The sequence below is a fragment of the Juglans regia genome, chromosome 7 (assembly GCF_001411555.2).
Source record: "Juglans regia cultivar Chandler chromosome 7, Walnut 2.0, whole genome shotgun sequence".
NCBI classification, from domain to species: domain Eukaryota; kingdom Viridiplantae; phylum Streptophyta; class Magnoliopsida; order Fagales; family Juglandaceae; genus Juglans; species Juglans regia.
In genome coordinates this window covers 9,734,946-9,755,360 of record NC_049907.1, presented here as the reverse complement: position 1 = coordinate 9,755,360, position 20,415 = coordinate 9,734,946, and the positions used below count along the sequence as shown (strand labels likewise).

At 33.7% G+C, this 20,415-nt stretch overlaps 2 protein-coding genes across 4 annotated transcripts; one reads left to right on the top strand and one right to left on the bottom strand.

Annotated features, from left to right (window-relative positions):
• Nucleotides 1–10,491: 10,491 nt before the first annotated feature.
• LOC108996448 (protein FAR1-RELATED SEQUENCE 5-like) lies at nucleotides 10,492–15,772 on the top strand. 3 transcript variants are annotated; one of them, XM_018972349.2, is made up of 8 exons: nucleotides 10,492–10,812; nucleotides 12,168–14,329; nucleotides 14,426–14,503; nucleotides 14,612–14,683; nucleotides 14,809–14,880; nucleotides 14,955–15,030; nucleotides 15,254–15,276; nucleotides 15,384–15,772. In XM_018972349.2, exons 2-7 carry the CDS (start codon nucleotides 12,191–12,193, stop codon nucleotides 15,262–15,264), a joined length of 2,448 nt encoding a protein of 815 aa, XP_018827894.1. In that variant the 5' UTR covers nucleotides 10,492–10,812; nucleotides 12,168–12,190; the 3' UTR covers nucleotides 15,265–15,276; nucleotides 15,384–15,772. The 3 variants fall into 3 exon arrangements, 2 of the variants coding, with proteins under 2 accessions (XP_018827894.1, XP_018827890.1); XM_018972345.1 differs by having other exon boundaries at nucleotides 10,505–10,812; nucleotides 15,207–15,276; XR_004801994.1 differs by lacking the exons at nucleotides 14,809–14,880; nucleotides 14,955–15,030; nucleotides 15,254–15,276; nucleotides 15,384–15,772 and having other exon boundaries at nucleotides 10,505–10,812; nucleotides 14,431–14,503.
• Nucleotides 15,773–18,310: 2,538 nt separating this feature from the next.
• On the bottom strand, nucleotides 18,311–18,688 carry LOC108996451 (60S acidic ribosomal protein P2-like). Its single transcript, XM_018972356.2, has one exon. The coding sequence runs from the start codon at nucleotides 18,647–18,649 to the stop codon at nucleotides 18,311–18,313; it is 339 nt and encodes a 112-aa protein (XP_018827901.1). The 5' UTR covers nucleotides 18,650–18,688.
• Nucleotides 18,689–20,415: the final 1,727 nt, after the last annotated feature.

Genomic DNA, 20,415 nt, shown 5'->3' with positions numbered 1-20,415 from the left:
TCTATTTTATCTCGTCTTATGGGATAAAATGGGAGTCTTGGTTCGTAATCTTAGTTTTAGTTTTGATTTTTAAAGAGTCTGAGTTTAAGTTTCGATAGTTTAGAGTTTATTATTTGAGTTTCTTTCAAGGAGGCAGATCTGGGGCAGCAGAGGCGAGAATTGCATGTTTCATCAACTGACACCAACGAAGAACACCAATTTTATTCTTTTTCTTTTAATTTCATTATGAAATAATTTTATTTTCTAGAGCTTTGATGTAGCTGCATTGAACACACAATTTATATTCCAATTCATTTTATTTTCAATATTTTCATGATTGAGTGTTTATTCTTTGTTCTTAATGCTCACAATTTTCTAACTAACTTTTGTTCGATCTTTTGGATTGCAATGAGATCGAGATGTGATTTGCAATTAAAGCTCTAGGATTAAACACCATTAGTTGAGCGAAAGCAGAGATGCTTTATTGCGACTAGTGTGATTTTCAAGAAAAATTCAAAGAACTTAATGAATCTCTAATTAGTTAAATTTACATAGAGATATGGAGTTATTAGTTGGAGATATTTTTGGTATTGTTCGAGAGAAAATATTGAATAGTCAAGAGATTTTTATCATCAACTTGGGATAATTGAGATTCTATAACAAGGAATAATAACTTGTGTGGGATTTGCTAGGTGAAGTCAAATGCTCTAGATCTATTTTTATTATTTTTAAAATCTTAATTTTAATATTCTTTTCTTCAGTTTAATTTAGATAAACCATTCTTCAAATTTCAGTTTTCCAAATAGTAATTAATTTGGTCAATTTCAATACTCAATAGCATAATTATTCTATGTGGGTTCGATAACCGTTTTCTATAAAACAGTTTACTACTTGTTACGATTCTGTGCATTTGTAGATTATATTTTTATGCGAACAATGATGATGAAAATGAACCAAAAATCATCAAAGAATGTTGATGTATAAATGATTGACCAAAATGGAAAGAAGCAATTCATGCAGAATTGATGTCACTAGCAAAGCGTGTAGTAGCTGGACTTGTAGTCCAAACACCTAAAGGTGTGATACCTATTAGATATAAGTGGATACTTGTACGTAAACATAATGAGAAAAATGAAATTGTAATATACAAAACACGACTTGTTGCACAAGGTTTCTCGATTTTGGTTTCACATAAAAATCTAGTATTAATTATGAAGAAACGTATTTCCATGTAGTGGATGCAATTATATTCATATTTTTTATTAGCTTGGTAGTCATAAAAAGTTCGGATATGCGTTTAATAGATGTTGTTGCAACATATTTATATGGATCACTAGATAATGATATTTATATGAAAATTTCTAAAGGATATAAAATGTCTAAAGCATGTAATTTAAAATTCTGAAGTACTTATTCTATCAAGCTAAAAATATATTTATATTAATTTAAGCAATTTAGACATGTGGTACAATCATCTCAATGAATGTTTAATAAAAGAAAGATTTGAGAATAATCCAATTTTTTCATGTGTTTTAATAAAAAAGTCAAATTCCAGATTTACTATTATTGTGGTATATGTAGATAATTAAATCCTATTGGCACTCTAGAAGAGCTCATGAAATATGCAAATTATTTAAATAATGAGTTTGAAATGAAAGACCTTAAAAAAACAAAAAATTTTCTTGGTCTGCAAATTGAGAACTTTTCAAATGGGGTTCTTGTCCATCAATCAACATATACAAAAAAAAGTCCTAGAATACTTTACATAGACAAAGCTCATCATCTGAGTACTCTAATGGTTTTCCAATCATTTGATGTGAAAAAATATTAATTTCACCCTCAAGAAGATGACGAATAAATTCTTAATTCTAAAGTACCATATCTAAGTGCAATTGGTGCTTTAATGTATATTGCAAATTGCCAACGATCATATATTGCATTTTCAGTTAACTTACTAGCAAGATATAGTTATGCATCAACTCAAAGGCACTAGAATGGGGTCAAACATATTCTACATTACCTTCGTGAAACAGTTGACATGATATTGTTTTATCCAAAAACATCAAATCCTCAATTAGTTAGTTATGTAGACTCGGGTTACCTTTTCGATCCACATAAAGGAAAATCACAAACAGGATACTTGATCACTTGTCAAGGTACAATTATTTCATGGAGATCTATCAAGAAAATATTAGTTGAATTCATAAAGTATGTCGGGAATGTATTTAGTTAAGATCAGTGTGGTTTATCCACAATCAAATATAGCCCAACAACATTATATGAAAATAATGTTGATTGTATCACACAAATCGAAGGAGATTATATCAAAGGTGATAGAACTAAACATTTTTTGCCAAAGTTCTTTTATACACATAAGCTCCAAAAGAGAGGTGTAGAGCGTGCACAGGAATCAGCAAGAAAGAATGTAGAAGGTGCATTTAGCGTCCTTTAACAATGTTTTACAATGGTTCGTGGACCAGCTCAAATGTTCAAAATCAGTGATCTAAAATATATAATGAAAGCATGTGTAATTCTAAATAACATGATTATCGAAAATGAGCAAGATGATAATGGGATTCCCAAATTCAAGTACAAACAAGTTGATAATAATCCTCCTGAGCTGTCGCACAATCCTATATGTGAACTTATAGAGTTCATTCAACTTTATCATCAAATTAGAGATACTTCGGCTCATCATCAGCTCCAATCAGACCTAATTGAACATCAATGACAATTATATTCCCAAGTTTAGAAAATTAGCCAGCTAGTTTAATATCGGTAGTCAATTTGGACTCAAGATTCCTACGTATGATTTCAATTCCCTAATAAAAGTTATCACACAAGATTTAGGCTAATATTTTTAAATGAATATCTATAATATTTGTTTACCATGTTTCCTTCTCAAACCAAGTTTACCATATTTTCATCAAAACAAACATAGTCCAAAATCATGGACAATGTTCTCAAATCTAACACTTGTGAAATAAATAAAAAATGAGATACAAATTAACTAATGCTTGCCATTGGTGAAAATTGTTCGGAATCAATTACACACAATTCTCACAAAACAACTGTCATTACTTATTTGCATTACGTTTTGCCCTAATTATCATTTGACGTTACTGTTGTGCATTGTATTCCAAGTAAGGCAGTAACATCTATCAACATGATTTGTTCCTCCCTTTCTAAACTCCCTCTCCGCTTTCTCCTCCGCTTTCAATTGGGCAAATTTAAACCTATTCGCTTCCAACATTAGCCTCTCGTCCTCCTGTCGTATTTTATACTCCTTCCTTTCTCAATCATAATACATTTTCGGCTCCTTAAGACAGAAAAACTTTTTCTCTTGAGTGCTTGACTCTTCAAGAAGAGTATACTTCATCTTAGAGACCTCGAAAATTTCCTCAGTTGACCTAGTTGGGGCCTTCTGTTTTGTTTTCTCAATTTTCCTTCTCATTAGCCTATCTAATTCAACATCATCATTTTCAAGAGCATGCTCCTCATTGGCATCATTTACTGAATCTACCGCAACAAAGGTACGAGTTGGGGTTAGTGAAATCGTGGATCTTTGCTTAGGACCATCTTTGGAGCAACACTGAATCCATTTTGGTTGGTCCTTCAAAAGGTGTCAACAATGCTTGAATGGAAATTAGCTTTTCTCCAATAATTGTACATAAGCTTCGCTTTGTCAAACTTGCAAAATACAAATAAACAGAAAATAATTAGTGTGTATTTTTCTTCGACTAGCTTCATAGATAATTTATTGGTCACTTTTTGAATCATCGATCATCGATGCATTAAGGACCTAATGGTCTAGTCCGTTATACTTTGCTTATACTGATTGAAGTGCAAAAAAATTTTCTCTCAAAGTTAGGAGTGTTTTTATCGATCCATTGGATTGCATATAACTAGTATTTAACCATGTTGAAACAAGTATTTTGTGTTCCTCTTGAGTGAAGTTGGCACCCCTTTATGATTCCTTTTGTGGTAAGAACCTCTACTTGGGGTGGGGGTGAAGAGTCTTCTACCAATACTGGATTGTGTTAAGTTTGACTTAAGAAAGTGTATTCAGTGTTAGGGTCCTCATTCAGGAGGTTCGTGAAGAACATATTTTCATGCATTTGTGAGTCTATCTTTATAAAATCGTAGACAATGAAGGAATTTAGACATGTTAGAAACTCAAAATCAATGGTGACAGTTTGCAAACTGGCTCGGGAAAATAATGGTGACATAGAGGAAGTGGTAATGTCCTCAATGGTTGTAAAAATCGATTGCCAATATTCTGAGACTTCACACAGATATTGGCCATCCACATTACCCTGCCATTGAGTATGTGCCAAATTTTCCTTATCCTCAATGAAGTTGGACATCATCACTGGCAAAGGAGAAAAAGAACCCAACAAACAAACAAGCAACAACCAATGATTTAATGAATAAAGCATTCTGAACACATAACAAGTCATGATATTGAGCACAAGGGGCTGACATTTTTAATCAAGAAGAAAATATGTTAAGCATGGATATATCACAACACAAAACGACAGCCAACCAACAAATCCAAAAAAAAAAAAAACATCATGCTTTGTGGATCAGTGTTCGACCACAAGGGGCTGTCAAAAGTTTACCATATATTATTAGCAATTAACAAAGTCAAATACAACAACTAATGATTCTAAGCACATAATAGGTTATGATATTGAGCACAAGGGGCTCATATTTTTATTCAAGAAGAAAGGATGTTAAGCATGGATATATCACATCACAATAGGAAAGCCATCCAACAAGTCCAAAAAAAATGGGATGCCTAATGGATCAGTGTTCAACCACAAGGAGCTGCCAAAAGTTTATCATATGTTCTTAGCAATTATCAAGGCAAATACAATAGCCAATGATTCAATTAATAAAGCAATAAAAGCACATAACAGGTTATGATATTGAGCACAAGGAGCTGACAATTTTAATCAAAGAGAAAAGATGTTTAGCATTGATATATCACAACACAAAAGGAAAACCAACCAACAAATCCAAAAAACCAACATGCTTAGTGGATCAGTGTTTGACTGCAAGGGGCTGCCAAAATTTTACCATATGTTCTTAGCAATTAACAAAGTCAAATATAATAGTCAATGATTCAATGAATAAAGCATTCTAAGCACATAATAGGTTATGATATTGAGCACAAGGGGTTGGCATTTTTAATCACGATAAAAGGATGTTAAGCATGGATATATCACAACACAAAAGGAAAGCTAACCAACGAATCCAAAAAAATATAGCATGCTTAGTGGATCAATGCTCGACCACAAGGGGCTGCCAAAAGTTTACGTTATGTTCTTAACAATTAACAAAGTCAAATACAACCACCAATGATTCAATGAATAAACTAAGCCAAATACAACAACCAAATACCATATGTTCTTAGCAATTAGCAAAGTCAAATACAACAGCCACATATTCTCAAGGACCTTAAAACATAAATAAAGTCAAATACCACAGCCAAGTATTATAATTGAAGAACATGGGGCTCAGAATGGTCCAATTTCAAACGCAGGAAAGGACCACAAGCTCGAATGGCTGCAAAACATTTAACCCTGGTTGCTTTTGTGAAACTTTCACAATAAAAATGATCATCCGAATTACTCTACCATAGTGATCGGGCCTAGTTTACAATACCTACTGATTTTGCACTCCTTATATTTCAATTCAACCGTCATCATAACCTCATTACATTACAAATACAGCCCCAACGACAACTCGTGCATATCAACACCAAAAGTGTAAAAGACAAAGCTACTCAAGAACAAAGAAAGAACCAATTATTCAAAGAATCAGAGACCCAACAGCACAAAGGAGAAATCAACATATCACAAATCACAAATGTTGAAGCAAAATATCATAGCAACTGTGGAAGCCAAATATCACAGCAACAGCAAAGCCAAAAAACATGCTGAGCTTGCCCAAATTTCTTAAGTTTACAAAAACTTATCAAACAACATGATTGACGAAATTGTCACATGAATCAAGCAAAGCTAGTAATCACAGAAAAGCCAAGGTAGAGAACATAACACAAACACTTCTGCAAAATAAATCTCAAATCACACAAATTACACAAAGCACAAATCAAACAAGATATAGAATCAAATGGCAACCGAACTGATTGAACACAAATATTTCCAAATTACAAACAAAATCTTAGTTGTAGAAACCCTAGACAAGGACAAACAGAGACCCAAAACCATTAAGGCTAGGGTTTTCGTCATACGACTCAGTAATCAATGGAACACTAGACTGTGTGAGAGTGAGTACAGAAGAATTCAAGAATTCATTTCTCTCAGAGCATTCCCATGAGAGAGAGAGAGAGAGTGTGTGTGTGTGAGAGAGAGAGAGAGAGAGAGAGAGTGTGTGTGTGTGTGTGTGTGTGTCCAATTTAATTATGAAACTCGCTTTGGTCCAACAGAAGAACTCAATAATTTCTTAATATTATTTTTGTTTTGAGATTTGAAAATATTGAATTGTTTTTTATATTTTGTTTAGAAGTTCGAAAAAATTGTAATGATTAGGTAATGATTAAATGAAAAGTTAGAAAGTTGGAAATTTGAAATTAAAAAGTAGCTTTGTTTGAGTTGTATTTGGATATTGGTATGAGATGAGTTTAAGACTATTTGTGAAACCAAACAATGCCTAATTTTGAACTTATTATACAACTCAATCTTGTCACTTAGCCTACCACGTGGTTAAGAGCATTGGCATTGATCTCGCCAAAGCCAAAGCCAAAATTTGACTAAAACTAGATGTTTTGCCTAAAAGTCAACGCCATTCAAGTATAATCCCACATTGGACAATGTAACTATAAGCCAAAATAATAATGTAATATTATTTTCTTTTTCATATTTTGCAATTATATTAACCATATGTTAATTAATAATTTAACTTTTAATTAACTTATTGATTCTCAACTTTTTTTTTTCAACATAGACGACATCTACAATTCTTGTGAGGAATGTCTTTGTCTTTGTCTTTGCCTTTGGCATACATTCCCTGAGTTCCACTTCCAATTGCACTGGCCTTTCTTCACCAGCTACTCTCTGTTGAAAAGATTCATCTAATTCTTGCTTCAGGGATGCTACTTTTGCTTCTGCCTTCTCCCAGTCTTCAAAAAATCAGTCAACAAAGGGATTACTATATTGTCAAATTAAGATATAATTGTGAACTAGTAGATTGAACTAGTAGATTCAAAACCTGATTCCATCAAGAATAATGACTAAAAGAATTCACTTTGCTTGGTCCCCTAGCTTGAAGAGATGCATATCCAATTATTATCTTCTTCTTTTTTTTATATAAGTAAATAAGTAGTTTTATTGAATAGAATGAAATTAGGCAAAGCTCAAGTACACAAGAAGTATACAAAGTGAGACACCTAATTACATTCTAGTAAGCTGAAAAGAAGATAGAAACTCATGGACATTCCCACCCTTCAATACAATAGTAGAAAACCACTGTAAAATAGAGAATACAAAAGAATTCCAGATTTCCCCCACTATACACTCCTTGTTACTAAAACACATATCATTCCTTTGACCATAAATACCACATTAAGCACAAAGGTATCATACGCCACGCTACTACCAATTGTGCACTGATATGCCTCTTGTTCCAGCACAATCTAGTAGTTCCAACACACTCTTAGGCATTACCCAACTAAGTCTTGCTCTATCAAGGATACCATCCCATAATTTCCTCGCCACCTCACAATGTAAAAGTAAATAATCTATCGATTCTCTATTCTTTTTGCACATGTAGCACCACTCAATGACCATCATACCCCGCTTCCTTAAATTATCAACCGTCAAAATCTTTCCAAGAACAGCTTTGCTGAGTATTGTGTCAGCTGAGATTATGATCATCTCTGAAGATTTCTTTCTCCAAAGCCATGTCTTGTGGTCCATTATGCTACCCATTCAAGATTGAACAGTTAAAAGACTTTATAGAAAGAATCTGCATAGAACATTGAACAAAAAAATGCATGACTGTTGTTTCATATCAGAAACTAATATGGATCACATAGTCATATACAGAAATCTTTAAAAAATCTTCTTGCAACAAACTTTCTTGAAATTATAGTTCCAATCATTAGATATTTTTCAAATTTTTTTAAGAGTAAAGTAAACATTAAAATGGAAAGCACAGAGGAGTGCGATCTAAGCACACAAGTAACATACTGTCTCAAGAGCATTGACGATTTACCACAGGAAACTACATCTCAGCATGCCAAAGATTGAAAAAAAAATTGGAAGCATAACAGAAAGCATGCATGTACCCCAATCAAAATGGTTACTAGCCAAATGCACACCACTAATAAATCAGTTACCATATCCTGAAAAATTGAAGGCAAACAAAAAGGCCATGACACTGCCTATCCCTGTATATACAAATCAAAATCTTAAGATTAATATCTTTTTGCGATGGAACATTCTGAATGTATTTTCCTTTCTCTCCTAAATCTAAAAAAATTGCTATCAAAACAATACCTAAAAAAGAGCACACCATAATCTCTTCTTCCGAATCAAACCAGTAGAAGCACGACAATTGTACTTCCTATAACTAAATTTTGCAAATTTACACAAGCTTGTGCCTTCGCATTATGGCATAGACCCCGTATCAAACATTACATTCAACAAATTTAATTAATAAACTCAAAACCCACAAGTAAGAGGTAAGACTAGTGGTTTTGCCACTAAGCTTCAGTCAATAAGGCAGTAAATCTGATTGCTTTTAAGGCAGTCTCTCACCTTTGACAGTGAAGCCATCGGGTTTCATTGTGCATGGATTATCAGAACCGAGAGCAAAGCCTAGAAAGCGGAGATATATGGCTCTAGAGTTGAAACTGGCTATTTCCAGAAAGTGCAACAAGGAAGCAAAGAGAACCCAGAGACATCATGCATTTATATAATAATGTATAATAATGTGTGACAGGTTTCGAACTCACCGACACACCCACTTGCGGAAAGAATGGGTAGGAGGAAAATATCGCAACAAAGCAAGAAAGTGGAGAGAAAGGGAGACTAAGGGATAGAAACGCTCCAGGAAACAAAGAAAAAAAGTTTTTTTCCCTCAAATAGAGGGACAATGGCGATTCGGGAGAGAAAATGGAAAGAAAGGTAGAGAAAGTGAGAGAAAGGGAGAGAGAGTAAGTTTCATATTAGAGAATGTACCTCCAGGAAATGGAACCAAACGTGACTCGAGAAGATAGAGAGGGAGAGGAGAGAAAGTGAGATAAGGACCGGAACCAAAATTACGCAGGGCTACAAGGGACAATTAATTATTTTAATTGAATAAAATATTCCTTAGACTTCCAAACAGTAAGAGCAATTAACTTGGGCAAAGTTGAAAATTGGCCAAAATTTAGATAAGTTGTACTAAAAAGACCCCACATTGGATTGGGCATCTCTAAAATAATTTGAATTTCTGCTACAAGGATTAGCCTAATTTGAAGAACCAAATTGATTTACCAAAAGTTAAAATAATAGTTTCTCACTCCATTGAAAATATGGTTAGTGAATATTTAGATAGAATATTAGATATTTGGTTAATGAATAAGAAATTTAGATAGAAATTTAAATAAGTTTAATCTCAATTTTTGGTTATTAGTATTAAATGACCATTGAAAATGTGATTTTTTTAATATTAATTTAATTAGAATATAATTAGTATTAATATTAAATTGGTAGAATTATAAAATGTGATACAAATAAATTAAATAAACAAATTATTAATTTAATAATATTTTATTATTTTATAGAGAGTAAATTACTAATCCAATGTGGGGATTGAATTTAAATGGAATAGGTAAATATAAAAAAGTGTGATATTGACTAAATTTTGAAGATGCATTTGGCCAAGCCAATGCTAGTGCTCTAAGGAGTGGTTTGGATTCAGATATGAGTTGAGATGGTTTGTAAATAGTAGAATAAAAGTTGAATTATTTATTATATTTTGTGTGGAAATTTAGAAAAGTTGTTTTGAAATTTAAAAAAGTTGAATTGTTTATTATATTTTGTGTGAGAATTAAAAAAAATTATAATAATGAGATGAGATGAATTAAGGTGGATTGTGATGGATTACGAATACAAACGAGTCCTAAAACGTCAAATATGATTTTTGCAATACTGTAGTTTAAAGTTCCACTTTTTAAATTTTAGCTAGTTTAATGCTGGACTTTTAACCTAAAATTATATATATTTTGCAATTCATTTACATTTGACTAGATTAATACTAATATTTTAAGTTATTAAAAGAGTAGTGCTATTATGTTACTCAGGTTTGATTACTGGACGTGCATTTAGTGTAATTTGTATTTTTATTTTTATTTCAAACATTTTTTAGGCATGTTTAAAAATTTTAAAAAATTAATAATTATTTTTTTAATCATTAAATAAAAAAAATATTAATATATATATATATATATTTATATATAAAATGGTCAAATTGAATAAGCAAATTCAGGGATACAATCATACAATATCACTTCAAAAAAAAAAACACAAAAAAAGGTCCCCCCAAAGTAAATGCGAGAGCCTCTGTCCCGCACAAACCAAACTCAGCAAAGAGAATAGTGGTTGAAACCCAGAACCCACCATGAAGATTCCGTCCGCTACCGAGCTGCCTGAACCCACCAGCTGTGAGACCTCTTTCCCACGCCTGAACCCCAGTAACCACGTGAGAGGCCCTCGTCCCGTACCCTTTCAAACCAAAGCAAGCAGTGGAGACTAAATTTTGAAACCCTAGCCTGCAACCTCTCATTCCGTCCAAGGAGCTATTCCTCGTTCCCACCGGCTGGTTAGTTCCTACGTTGCTATTTATTGTTGTCTGTTTCATTCTGCTTTTTATTTCAAGCTTCCTGAGTCCGTTTGGGAAATATTTGGTGGTAAGACTTTCATGATTGATGCTAGTTTTTGGGTTCTTGTGTTGGACCAAAGAGACTTCTGTTTGAATTTTTTTGGGTTGTGAACTTTGGAGATGTTGATGATATGTGCAAGGTTTGGGTTTCTCGCAGTGTCTGTAATTTTTTGTTTAGGCATTAAATTATACGCTGATATTATTTAAATGAGTAGTGCTATATGTACTTCGAATTTTACGTACAACATTAAATTTGGAAATTGAGGTAGAATTACATGGAGTCAAATTTTATTGGTTTAAATAAAAAGCGTTTACAGTATCAATTTATACCTTCTGTGAAAATAGCATCAATTTGAATTGATATGTGTGTTAAAACATGAGAATAATTTTTTTTTATTGTCACTGGGTACTAATCCCGGCAGCGCACAGCCCCTTGACTAGGAGTTTTTCACAAGTGCACAATGGGTAATTCAATGAGAAAATCTCCGTCCGATAGCCCATAGAGATTGTTTGCACCCAAGAGGATCTGAACCTTAGACCTAAAGGAGAGCATACCTCAAACCCAAAGTCTTTCCCACTTGAGCCAACCCCTAGGGGTTACATGAGGATATTCTTAAGAGCAAAACTAAACATTTCAGTGGTGAATGAGAGTACCTTAATCATTTAATACATATTTCCATTATAGTTTGTGTGATAATTGTACTAAATCATATAAGTGGGGAAATAATATTACCAATCCAAAAAAGGCTAGTTTCTGAGAGGCTAGTTGAAAGTATAAAGTATTATTTTCATTCAATATTAGACCCAACAGCTCATTGCAACTATTATTATAAACAGAAAAGGCTAGTTTTTGAGAGGCATGAGAATGTTCTTTAATTATTCAAAGAACTGTGTCACAAGCAGCTTGAGAGTATAAACAGGGTTCTTAGAATCAAGAATATAGGTTGAACTTATGTGTTTCCGAAGCTTGAATCAGAAATTACTTCAAAGACTACAACTAATACATAAATTATTTCAATGTGGTTGAGTCGATAACATGACTTGTTATTATGGTTTTCTTGCACTATTCTTATTGTTGTTTGGGTCCTCTGATACGTATCCAATGAAAATTTCCTTGTTTTGTGGAAATTTGCTACTTTAAATAGTTATATAAATTCAATAATGCAAATCTGGTTGTGACATCAATTTATTATATGCGACTTATGCATAATTACTAAATTTATTGAAAATCCCTATTCCCATTTACTTCGAGTTGTTAAAATTTCCAATTTTTTTTACTGGTTGGATCTTCTTAGAAAACTCCAAGGCTGGACTTGCTATGGATTCCGACATAGAGCTCTCTGATAACAAGCATGATGAGGTAAGCGTTGATAATGGGCAAGATAACAATGAAACTATTGAAGAACCTAAGATTGGAATGTCATTTTCAACTGAAGAAGAAGTTCGGTCTTACTATATGAAGTATGCTAAGCATAAGGGGTTTGGGGTGCGTAGAAGAAATTCTAGACAGGGAGACGATGGGAAGGTTAGATGGTTTACCTTGGTATGTGCGCGACAAGGCACACCAAAGAGTCAGGCTACCAGTTTTCTCAAGCCAAGACAAACAGAGAGGATAGGGTGTAAAGCTAGGATTAATGCGATTTTAAATGATGAAGATGGATATACCTTGTCTAGTGTAATATTGGAACACACGCATGTTTGTAGTCCAGAAAAGGCAAGACATTTCAGATGTTTTAAGAAGGTAGATGCTCGTGTGGCTAAGGGGCGTGAAATAAATAATGCGGCAGGAATACGTATGGGAAAGAACTTCAAGTCTCCAATTGTTGAAGCTGGGGGAAACGAGAATGTGTCATTTGGAGAAAAGGAGTGTCGAAACTATATTGACAATGCACAACTTCGTCTTGGGGTTGGAGGTGCTGAAGCTCTTCGTAATTACTTCAGAGAAATGCATAAAAAAAATTCAGAATTTTACTATGAGATGGACGTGGACGATGATATGAGGTGTAGGAATGTGTTTTGGGCTGATGCCCGAAGTAGAGCTGTGTATCAATCATTCGGGGATGTAATTACATTTGACACAACATACTTGACAAATGCGTATGAGATGCCTTTTGTATCGTTTGTGGGTGTGAATCATCATGGTCAGTCAATCCTATTAGGGTGTGGATTGATATCCAGTGAGGACACACAAACTTTTGAGTGGTTTTTTGAGTCATGGTTGAAGTGTATGAACGACCAAGCACCAAATGCAATTATTACAGATCAAAACAAGGCAATGCAACTTGCAATTGCGAGGGTGTTTCCAAATTCTAAACATCGCTTCTGCTTGTCGCACATTATGAAAAAATTTCCTGAGAAGTTTGGATCACATTCTCAATATGAGGAGATCAAGAGTACTCTAGAAAAGTGCGTATATGACTCTTCAAGTGAGCAAGAGTTCGAAGAACGTTGGTTCAATTTGCTTGATACCTATCATCTTCATGAAAATGCATGGTTGGGATCGTTACATAGTGATAAGCGTTTTTGGGTGCCGGCATACGTTAAAGACACATTTTGGGCTGGAATGTCAATTACACAACGGAGTGAAAGCATGAATGCATTCTTCGATAACTACGTTAACTCCAAGACCACATTGAAACAATTTTTAGATCAGTACAATTCAGCCCTTAGAAGGAAGGTAGAGAATGAAGCTGTTGCTGACTTTAATTCATTTAACACCGAGATTCCGTGCATCAGTCACTATCCTCATGAGAAGCAATTTCAAAAAGCATACACAATTGCAAAATTCAAAGAAGTACAAGATGAATTTAGAGGATTTTTATATTTATCTACCTCACTGCTGGGATGTGAGGGTGCAAAATATACGTACGCAGTTGCTGACGAGATTAAAGTGAGTGATGAATTTATAAAACATGCAAACTTCATTGTAGCGCTAGATGAAGATCCGCTTGAAGTTAAATGCAGTTGCAAGTTATTTGAGTTTAGGGGCATATTATGCAGACATGCTCTTCGGGTCCTGGCTCTGTTAGGTAAGAGTAAACTACCATCAAAATACATCTTGGATCGGTGGAGGAAGGATATAAAAAGGAAATACACCTTTATCAAAAGTAGTTATGAGGCAAACTGCAACCCTGAGAGACAAAGGTATGATAGGATCCTAAATTGCTTTTATGAACTGGCCTCAAATGCATCGAAGACCGAGAAAAGTTGTGTGAAACTGATCAGTCAGGTAGAGCAGTTGAAGATAGAGTACCTTGAAGACAATTCAAGGTGTGGTAGCAATACAGATAAGCCAGCTACATCCATGGATGGCATGACAACAAGTACAAGTAAAGCTTTTAGTCCCTTGGTAGTTCAAAGTAAAAAAAGGCCACCATCTAATAAGAGAAAAATGCACCCCGCTGAGAAGGATCTTAGGAAATCATCTACAAGGAGATTGCGTTGCTGTGAAGTTGAGGTTGTTTATTGTGTTTTTTTTTAATTAAAAAATTAGTTCTTTTGAAGAACATGTCTAATTTACATATCTTGCATTTTTTCATTCCATGTACTGCAGAGTAGTCAATTATCAAGAGAAGATAGAGCAGATGAATACCATGAGAGCGGCCCACAACATGAGGCTCCTCAAACCCAAGTACACTTAATAAATCCATTAGTGCTTGTTAATTGCTGTTTTTTTTTTTTGTTATGCATAAAATACATGCAAAATGATGAAACCGTTGCTCGGATTAAATGGGTACAGGATCAACAAAGTCAAGCTTGGACTCATGTGCCAAATTATTTTTGTACTTCTTCGACTGCTCCTCCATTACAGGTAATGTCGACATGATCATGGTAGAGAATGTGGGTTTAGCATCTTGTTGGTTCTTACTACGTTTTTGTATATGTATAAAATACGTGCGAAATGCTAATAATTTTATGCGAATTAAATGGTTACAGGATCAACAAAGTCAAGTTTGGACTCATGCTCCAGATTATTTTTGTACTCCTTTGACTATTGCTCCATTGCAGGTAGTGTTGACCTGATATGGTGCTCCATATGGCTTTAATTTTTTGTTGGTTCTTACTATGTTTTGTTCATTTAGATGCAACCTTCTCGATTGCATCTCTCAGACCCGGATGGAGGCAGTCATGATAATCAGCTTAGAGACCTTAATGATGGTATGCATTGACACTAAGAATGGTTTTCAAATATTGACTTAAATGTGCACTTTTTGTTTATGTAACGGTTCTAATAAAAATCATGTGGGTTACAGATAGACTTGTATTTGCTTTTTTTCATGATCTTTTTCTATTTAGATTTCCTTTTCAAATTCCATATGGATACTTGTGAATAGGTAAATTTTTCCCTCTAAATACACAAGCTGCCATTTTCTTGTTTCAGGAGGTCATTGATACATCTGGAGGGTAAGTTATCTGTTGCAAAAGGATGCACTGTGAATTTCAGAAATTTCCTTTGATTTTTTGTTTTGTTTCTCAACTCCTTTTACTCAAATAAAGCCACCTGATTTCAGAGGTGGTGCCCAGAAATTCGTGATGCCCTGGAAGAAGAAATTAAAGAAATTCATGCTTTATCAATTAAGAAAGCTTTGACCCCAGAGCAGTGGAACCAAAAGCGTTATTCTGAAAAATCTCATCCTACTTCTTAGAACATGGGTTGAGGATTTTGTATGATAAGTGAACATGGGTTGAAAATAATTGTGACAAAAGTGTGTGCTATTGCTGATAAGCATGGAATGACTTTGCAATATGTCTTGAGTTTGTTGAGACTTGGGTCCAAGTTTATTTATGTTTGTTGCTCGGGTCCAGGATTTAGCGTCATTCTGAAAATAAGCCATGGATCTTGGCATGAAAAAGTGTGTATGTTCTGAAAATAAGCCATTGTGTATGTTTTTTCTCAAAATTTGATTTCATTGATACCATCGTGATAATTATCACTACTAAAAACAAAGAGAGAGATCCGGTGTGGACAGATGATTTACACACTAATGACCTTGTGACACATCACGTCACATCACCGTTTGAAAAAGAATAGAGCTGGCCTAAGTAACCAAATCCCAACCTCCCTCTTGTTTTTTTTGTTTCTCCCAACTCTCTCTCTCTGTGTCTCTCTCTCTCGTGCCCACCGGACAACACGATAAGAATTTTGTTGCGCTTTTAAGCTTCTTTCCCATTTTAGTGTTGATAGAAAGTGGGGCGACGATAAGAACCATTGGGCTGCAATGTCAAGAACCAGTGGATGACGATGGTAAGAACTAGTGGGCGGTGACAGCAACAACCAGTTGACGTCGAAGGCTGATAGATGTCGTGGTTTAGAAATGCCTAGAGAAGTCGGATCTGAACATATTTGGGGTTGCCATTTCAAATTTAAAGAATATTTCATCTACGATGCGTGCAGTACAGAGATTATGAGAGAGAGAGAGAGAGAGAGAGAGAGAGACGGGGATTGTATGCGATTGGGGCTGGTTCTATTATTTCACTTTTTAGAATGGTGTTGTATCACAATATCCTAGAAAGGTGTTAGGTTTCGTTTGGATAGCCAATATATTTTAACACTTTTTAAGTATTTTTATACTATTAAAAATATTTCACATGCCAAACAACTTAAAATATTTTTAATGGGGCTCACTACCTCACTTTAATCTCTACTCATAACTATTTGCAAACATTCTATAGTATTTATTTGAATAAAATTGTTATAATATTTATCATTATTAAATATAAATAAAAAAATAAAATCAATAATATTTATCACTATTATATATAAATCACTATAATATTTATAGCTATTAAATATAAATAAAAAATAAAATCACTATAATATTTATCGCTATTATATATAAATAAAAAATAAAATCTATAATATTTATCACTATTAAATATAAATAAAAAATAAAATTACTATAATATTTATTATTATTAAATATAAATAAAAAAAAATGAAATCACTATAATATTTATCACTATTATATATAAATAAAAAATAAAATCACTATTATATATAAATAAAAAAATAAAATCACTATAAGATATAAATAAAAAATAAATTCACTATAAGATATAAATAAAAAATAAATTCACTATAATATTTATCACTATTATATATAAATAAAAAATCACTATAATATATAAATAAAAAATAACATTACTATAATATTTATCACTATTATATATATGAAAATAAAATCATTATAATATTTATCACTATTATATATAAATTAAAAATAAAATTATTATAATATTTATCATTATTATATATAAAAATAAAATAAAATCACTGTAATATTTATTAATATTAAAAAATTACTATAATATTTATTATTAAAAATAAAATTACTATAATATTTATGAGACCCATACTTTTTTCAACTACCTATCTAAAAATTAACAACTCAATATACTTCACACATCCAAACAACTCAAAATACTCTCAATAGAATTTATAAATTCACTTTAATTTCTACTAATAACTATTCACAAATATTTTTAATACTTCTCAAATATTCTTCACTACCCAAAGATACAGTAAATCTCCTCTTCACATTCCATCCAGTTTGAAGTTATTCTAAAAAAAAATGCAGAACTTTATTGGCCTGTCGGTTTTGTCCTTTTTGGTGTCGTGTACTATACTAGTTTGGTTGATCTCCTGGCATTTTTTTTTTTTTTTGTTTTTAGGCCCGTTTGAAATTAGTTTAGCCTAATTGAATTTAATATTTAGACATTTAATTTTTAAATCACTAAAATTCATTTTAATTTAAAATCTTTTTATCGTGAGATTGTATACTCAACATTTCTTTACATGCAGAATTTATAATTTTTTTTTTAACTTCTCATAAATACATTTAAACTCATCTTAACGTCTAAACGCATCTAAATTCATTCAAATGAGCTATACAAAATTCACACCATCATCTCAACTCACAATTATTCACAAAAAAAATTAACTCATTTTAACTCAACTCAACATCTAAATAGGACCTTAATGTTCTTTCATGGATGATTAGACATTGTTGCGGGTTAGGTAGCCCTTGGATATGCATGTGGATTTAGAGTATTGACATTGATTTCATCAAATTTATCTCTAAAAATTGATGAAAAGTATATATTTTATATAAATCAAAAACCTCTTTAGCCGTAACTTCGCATTGATTTTTTTTTTTTTTTTTTTTTTTGGGGCAAGATATAAGTAAGATATATAATAAATCAAATCCTAGGATAAAATAATAGACCAAATTCAAATATGACATTAGAGTGGTAAGTACTGATCCAGCCTTTTTTCTGCCTAAAACTAAGCTATAAACTACAAAATTATAAGCTATAAACTACTAATTCATTCTCACGCCGGCGCCGTATATTGGATATTGGAGCTTGTATAAACTAGATCCAATGACAAGCTCCAATATCCAAGGTTTCATAGACTGACAAATGAACCAAGTACTCCTTAATCAAAGAGACTGAAGCACATTTCTTCATCAGATTCCTCTTTCTCCTCCACCTTTTCCAGCTCTTTCTTTGGCTCCGCAGCGGCAGCAACAGCACCACCATCTGCAGCGGTGGCTGCAACTGCAAAACCATGAGCAGAAGACATAACGGCCAACTTCTCCCTCCCAGTAGCAATAAGTTCTGTAATGTCTTTGCCCTTGACCAGTGACAGAAGAAGCTCTATCGTATCATCATCAGCTTCGGCTCCAACCGAGCCAAGGATGTTCTTGATATCTTCAGCTGAAGGGCTTGTGTTCCCTCCCAAAAGAGCCAGCAAATACGCAGCAATCACCTTCATGTTTTCTAGAGAAAACGGGGAAAAGAGCGAGAGAGCAAACAAAAGCAATAGAGCGAGATCAGAGAATAGTAGTACTGGGCGTACAAAAGTTATACGTGAAAAGATAGGATCTTGTAGCATTATATATAGGAGTCTCGTCCGTTAACTATATATATAGTCACAGAACTGGAGACGTTTCGGAGTTGGACTGGGAGAACGCTAATAATCCCAAGTTGTAAGAGCATTGGCATTGGACTATGCATATGCATATGCATAGTTATATTTGGATAATATGACCTTAAAATCATCCACATTGGATTATGCATATCTATAAATTTGGCTACCTATGAACAGTTGTTATCTAAATTTAGATAACAACTATTCACCCTACATATTATATTTTAATAATTAATTCTCTCTCTTCTCTCTCGACCGACCCCCCCCAGACGGATTATTTTCTTTTCTTTTCTCCCTTTTCGTTTCAGTTCTCTGGTTCTCCCCTCTCTCGACTCGAAAACCCAACGGAGATAAAACCCGTGCACCTCTCTCTCACGACGGCTGTCGACGCTCCTTGCGACGGCTCTGGGCTCATCACGGTTGATTTTTCTATTTGGTTCCCTACATTTCAGGTATGAAATAGCTCTGGGCTCCCTCTGTTCTTCACGGTTTCGATGTGTTTCTATCCCTTCACGGTTTTGATTTGTGCTATTTCTTCATTTCTTGTTCTTAGTTTTAGATTAGGGTTTTAGATTAAGCCTAACTAACAACATATTTTTGCACTGAGAAAGAGAGGGTTTCTGGTTTCGATGGCTTAAATTTACACGAAAGACTAGGGTTTCGATGATGATGATTTCGATGATGCTGGTTTCGATTATGCTGGTTTTAGATTAGGGTTTCGATGATGATGATTTCGATGATGCTGGTTTCGATTATGCTGGTTTTAGATTAGGGTTTCTTCAATGTACAAACTGGTTCTGGTTTGGGGCCAAACCGAATATTGGGTTAAACTTGGTATAACTGAATGCATTTGGTTCTGGTTTTGGCCCCTGTTTTTACTTGATCTATGTACACTTATGGAACTCATGTTTTGGCCCCTGTTTTTACTTGATCAAATTGCTGGTTTTGCTGGTATTTAACTGGTATAACTTGGTATAACTGAATGCATTTGGTTCTGGTTTTGGCCCCTGTTTTTACTTGATCTATGTACACTTATGGAACTCATGTTTTGGCCCCTGTTTTTACTTGATCAAATTGCTGGTTTTGCTGGTATAACTGGTATAACTTGGTATAACTGAATGCATTTGGTTCTAGTTTTGGCCCCTGGTTTTGGTATAACTGAATGCATTTGGTTCTGGTTTTGGCCCCTGTTTTTACTTGATCTATGTACACTTATGGAACTCATGTTTTGGCCCCTGTTTTTACTTGATCAAATTGCTGGTTTTGCTGGTTCTCTTTGGCTTGTGGTTTGTTATTGAAGCCCTACAATATGTGCACCCTGTTTTGCTTAATATGTGCAAAATTTAATAACATTTTGTCCTTCAATATTTTGTTGAAGGATGAATACTTTAATTGATGAGGATCCCTTCTTCACCACACTGTTGGAAAGTGATGAGGGTGGCAGTAACAACCCTACTATGGATGCTGCTTTCGTTGATGTCCAAGCGACACAACCCCAACGGGAAAAAAGGGCATCTAAACAAAAATCCCAGCGGGGTGTGTCATTTACTATTGAGGAAGATACTCTCCTCATTTCAGCTTGGCTTAACGTTAGTATAGATTCCATTCGG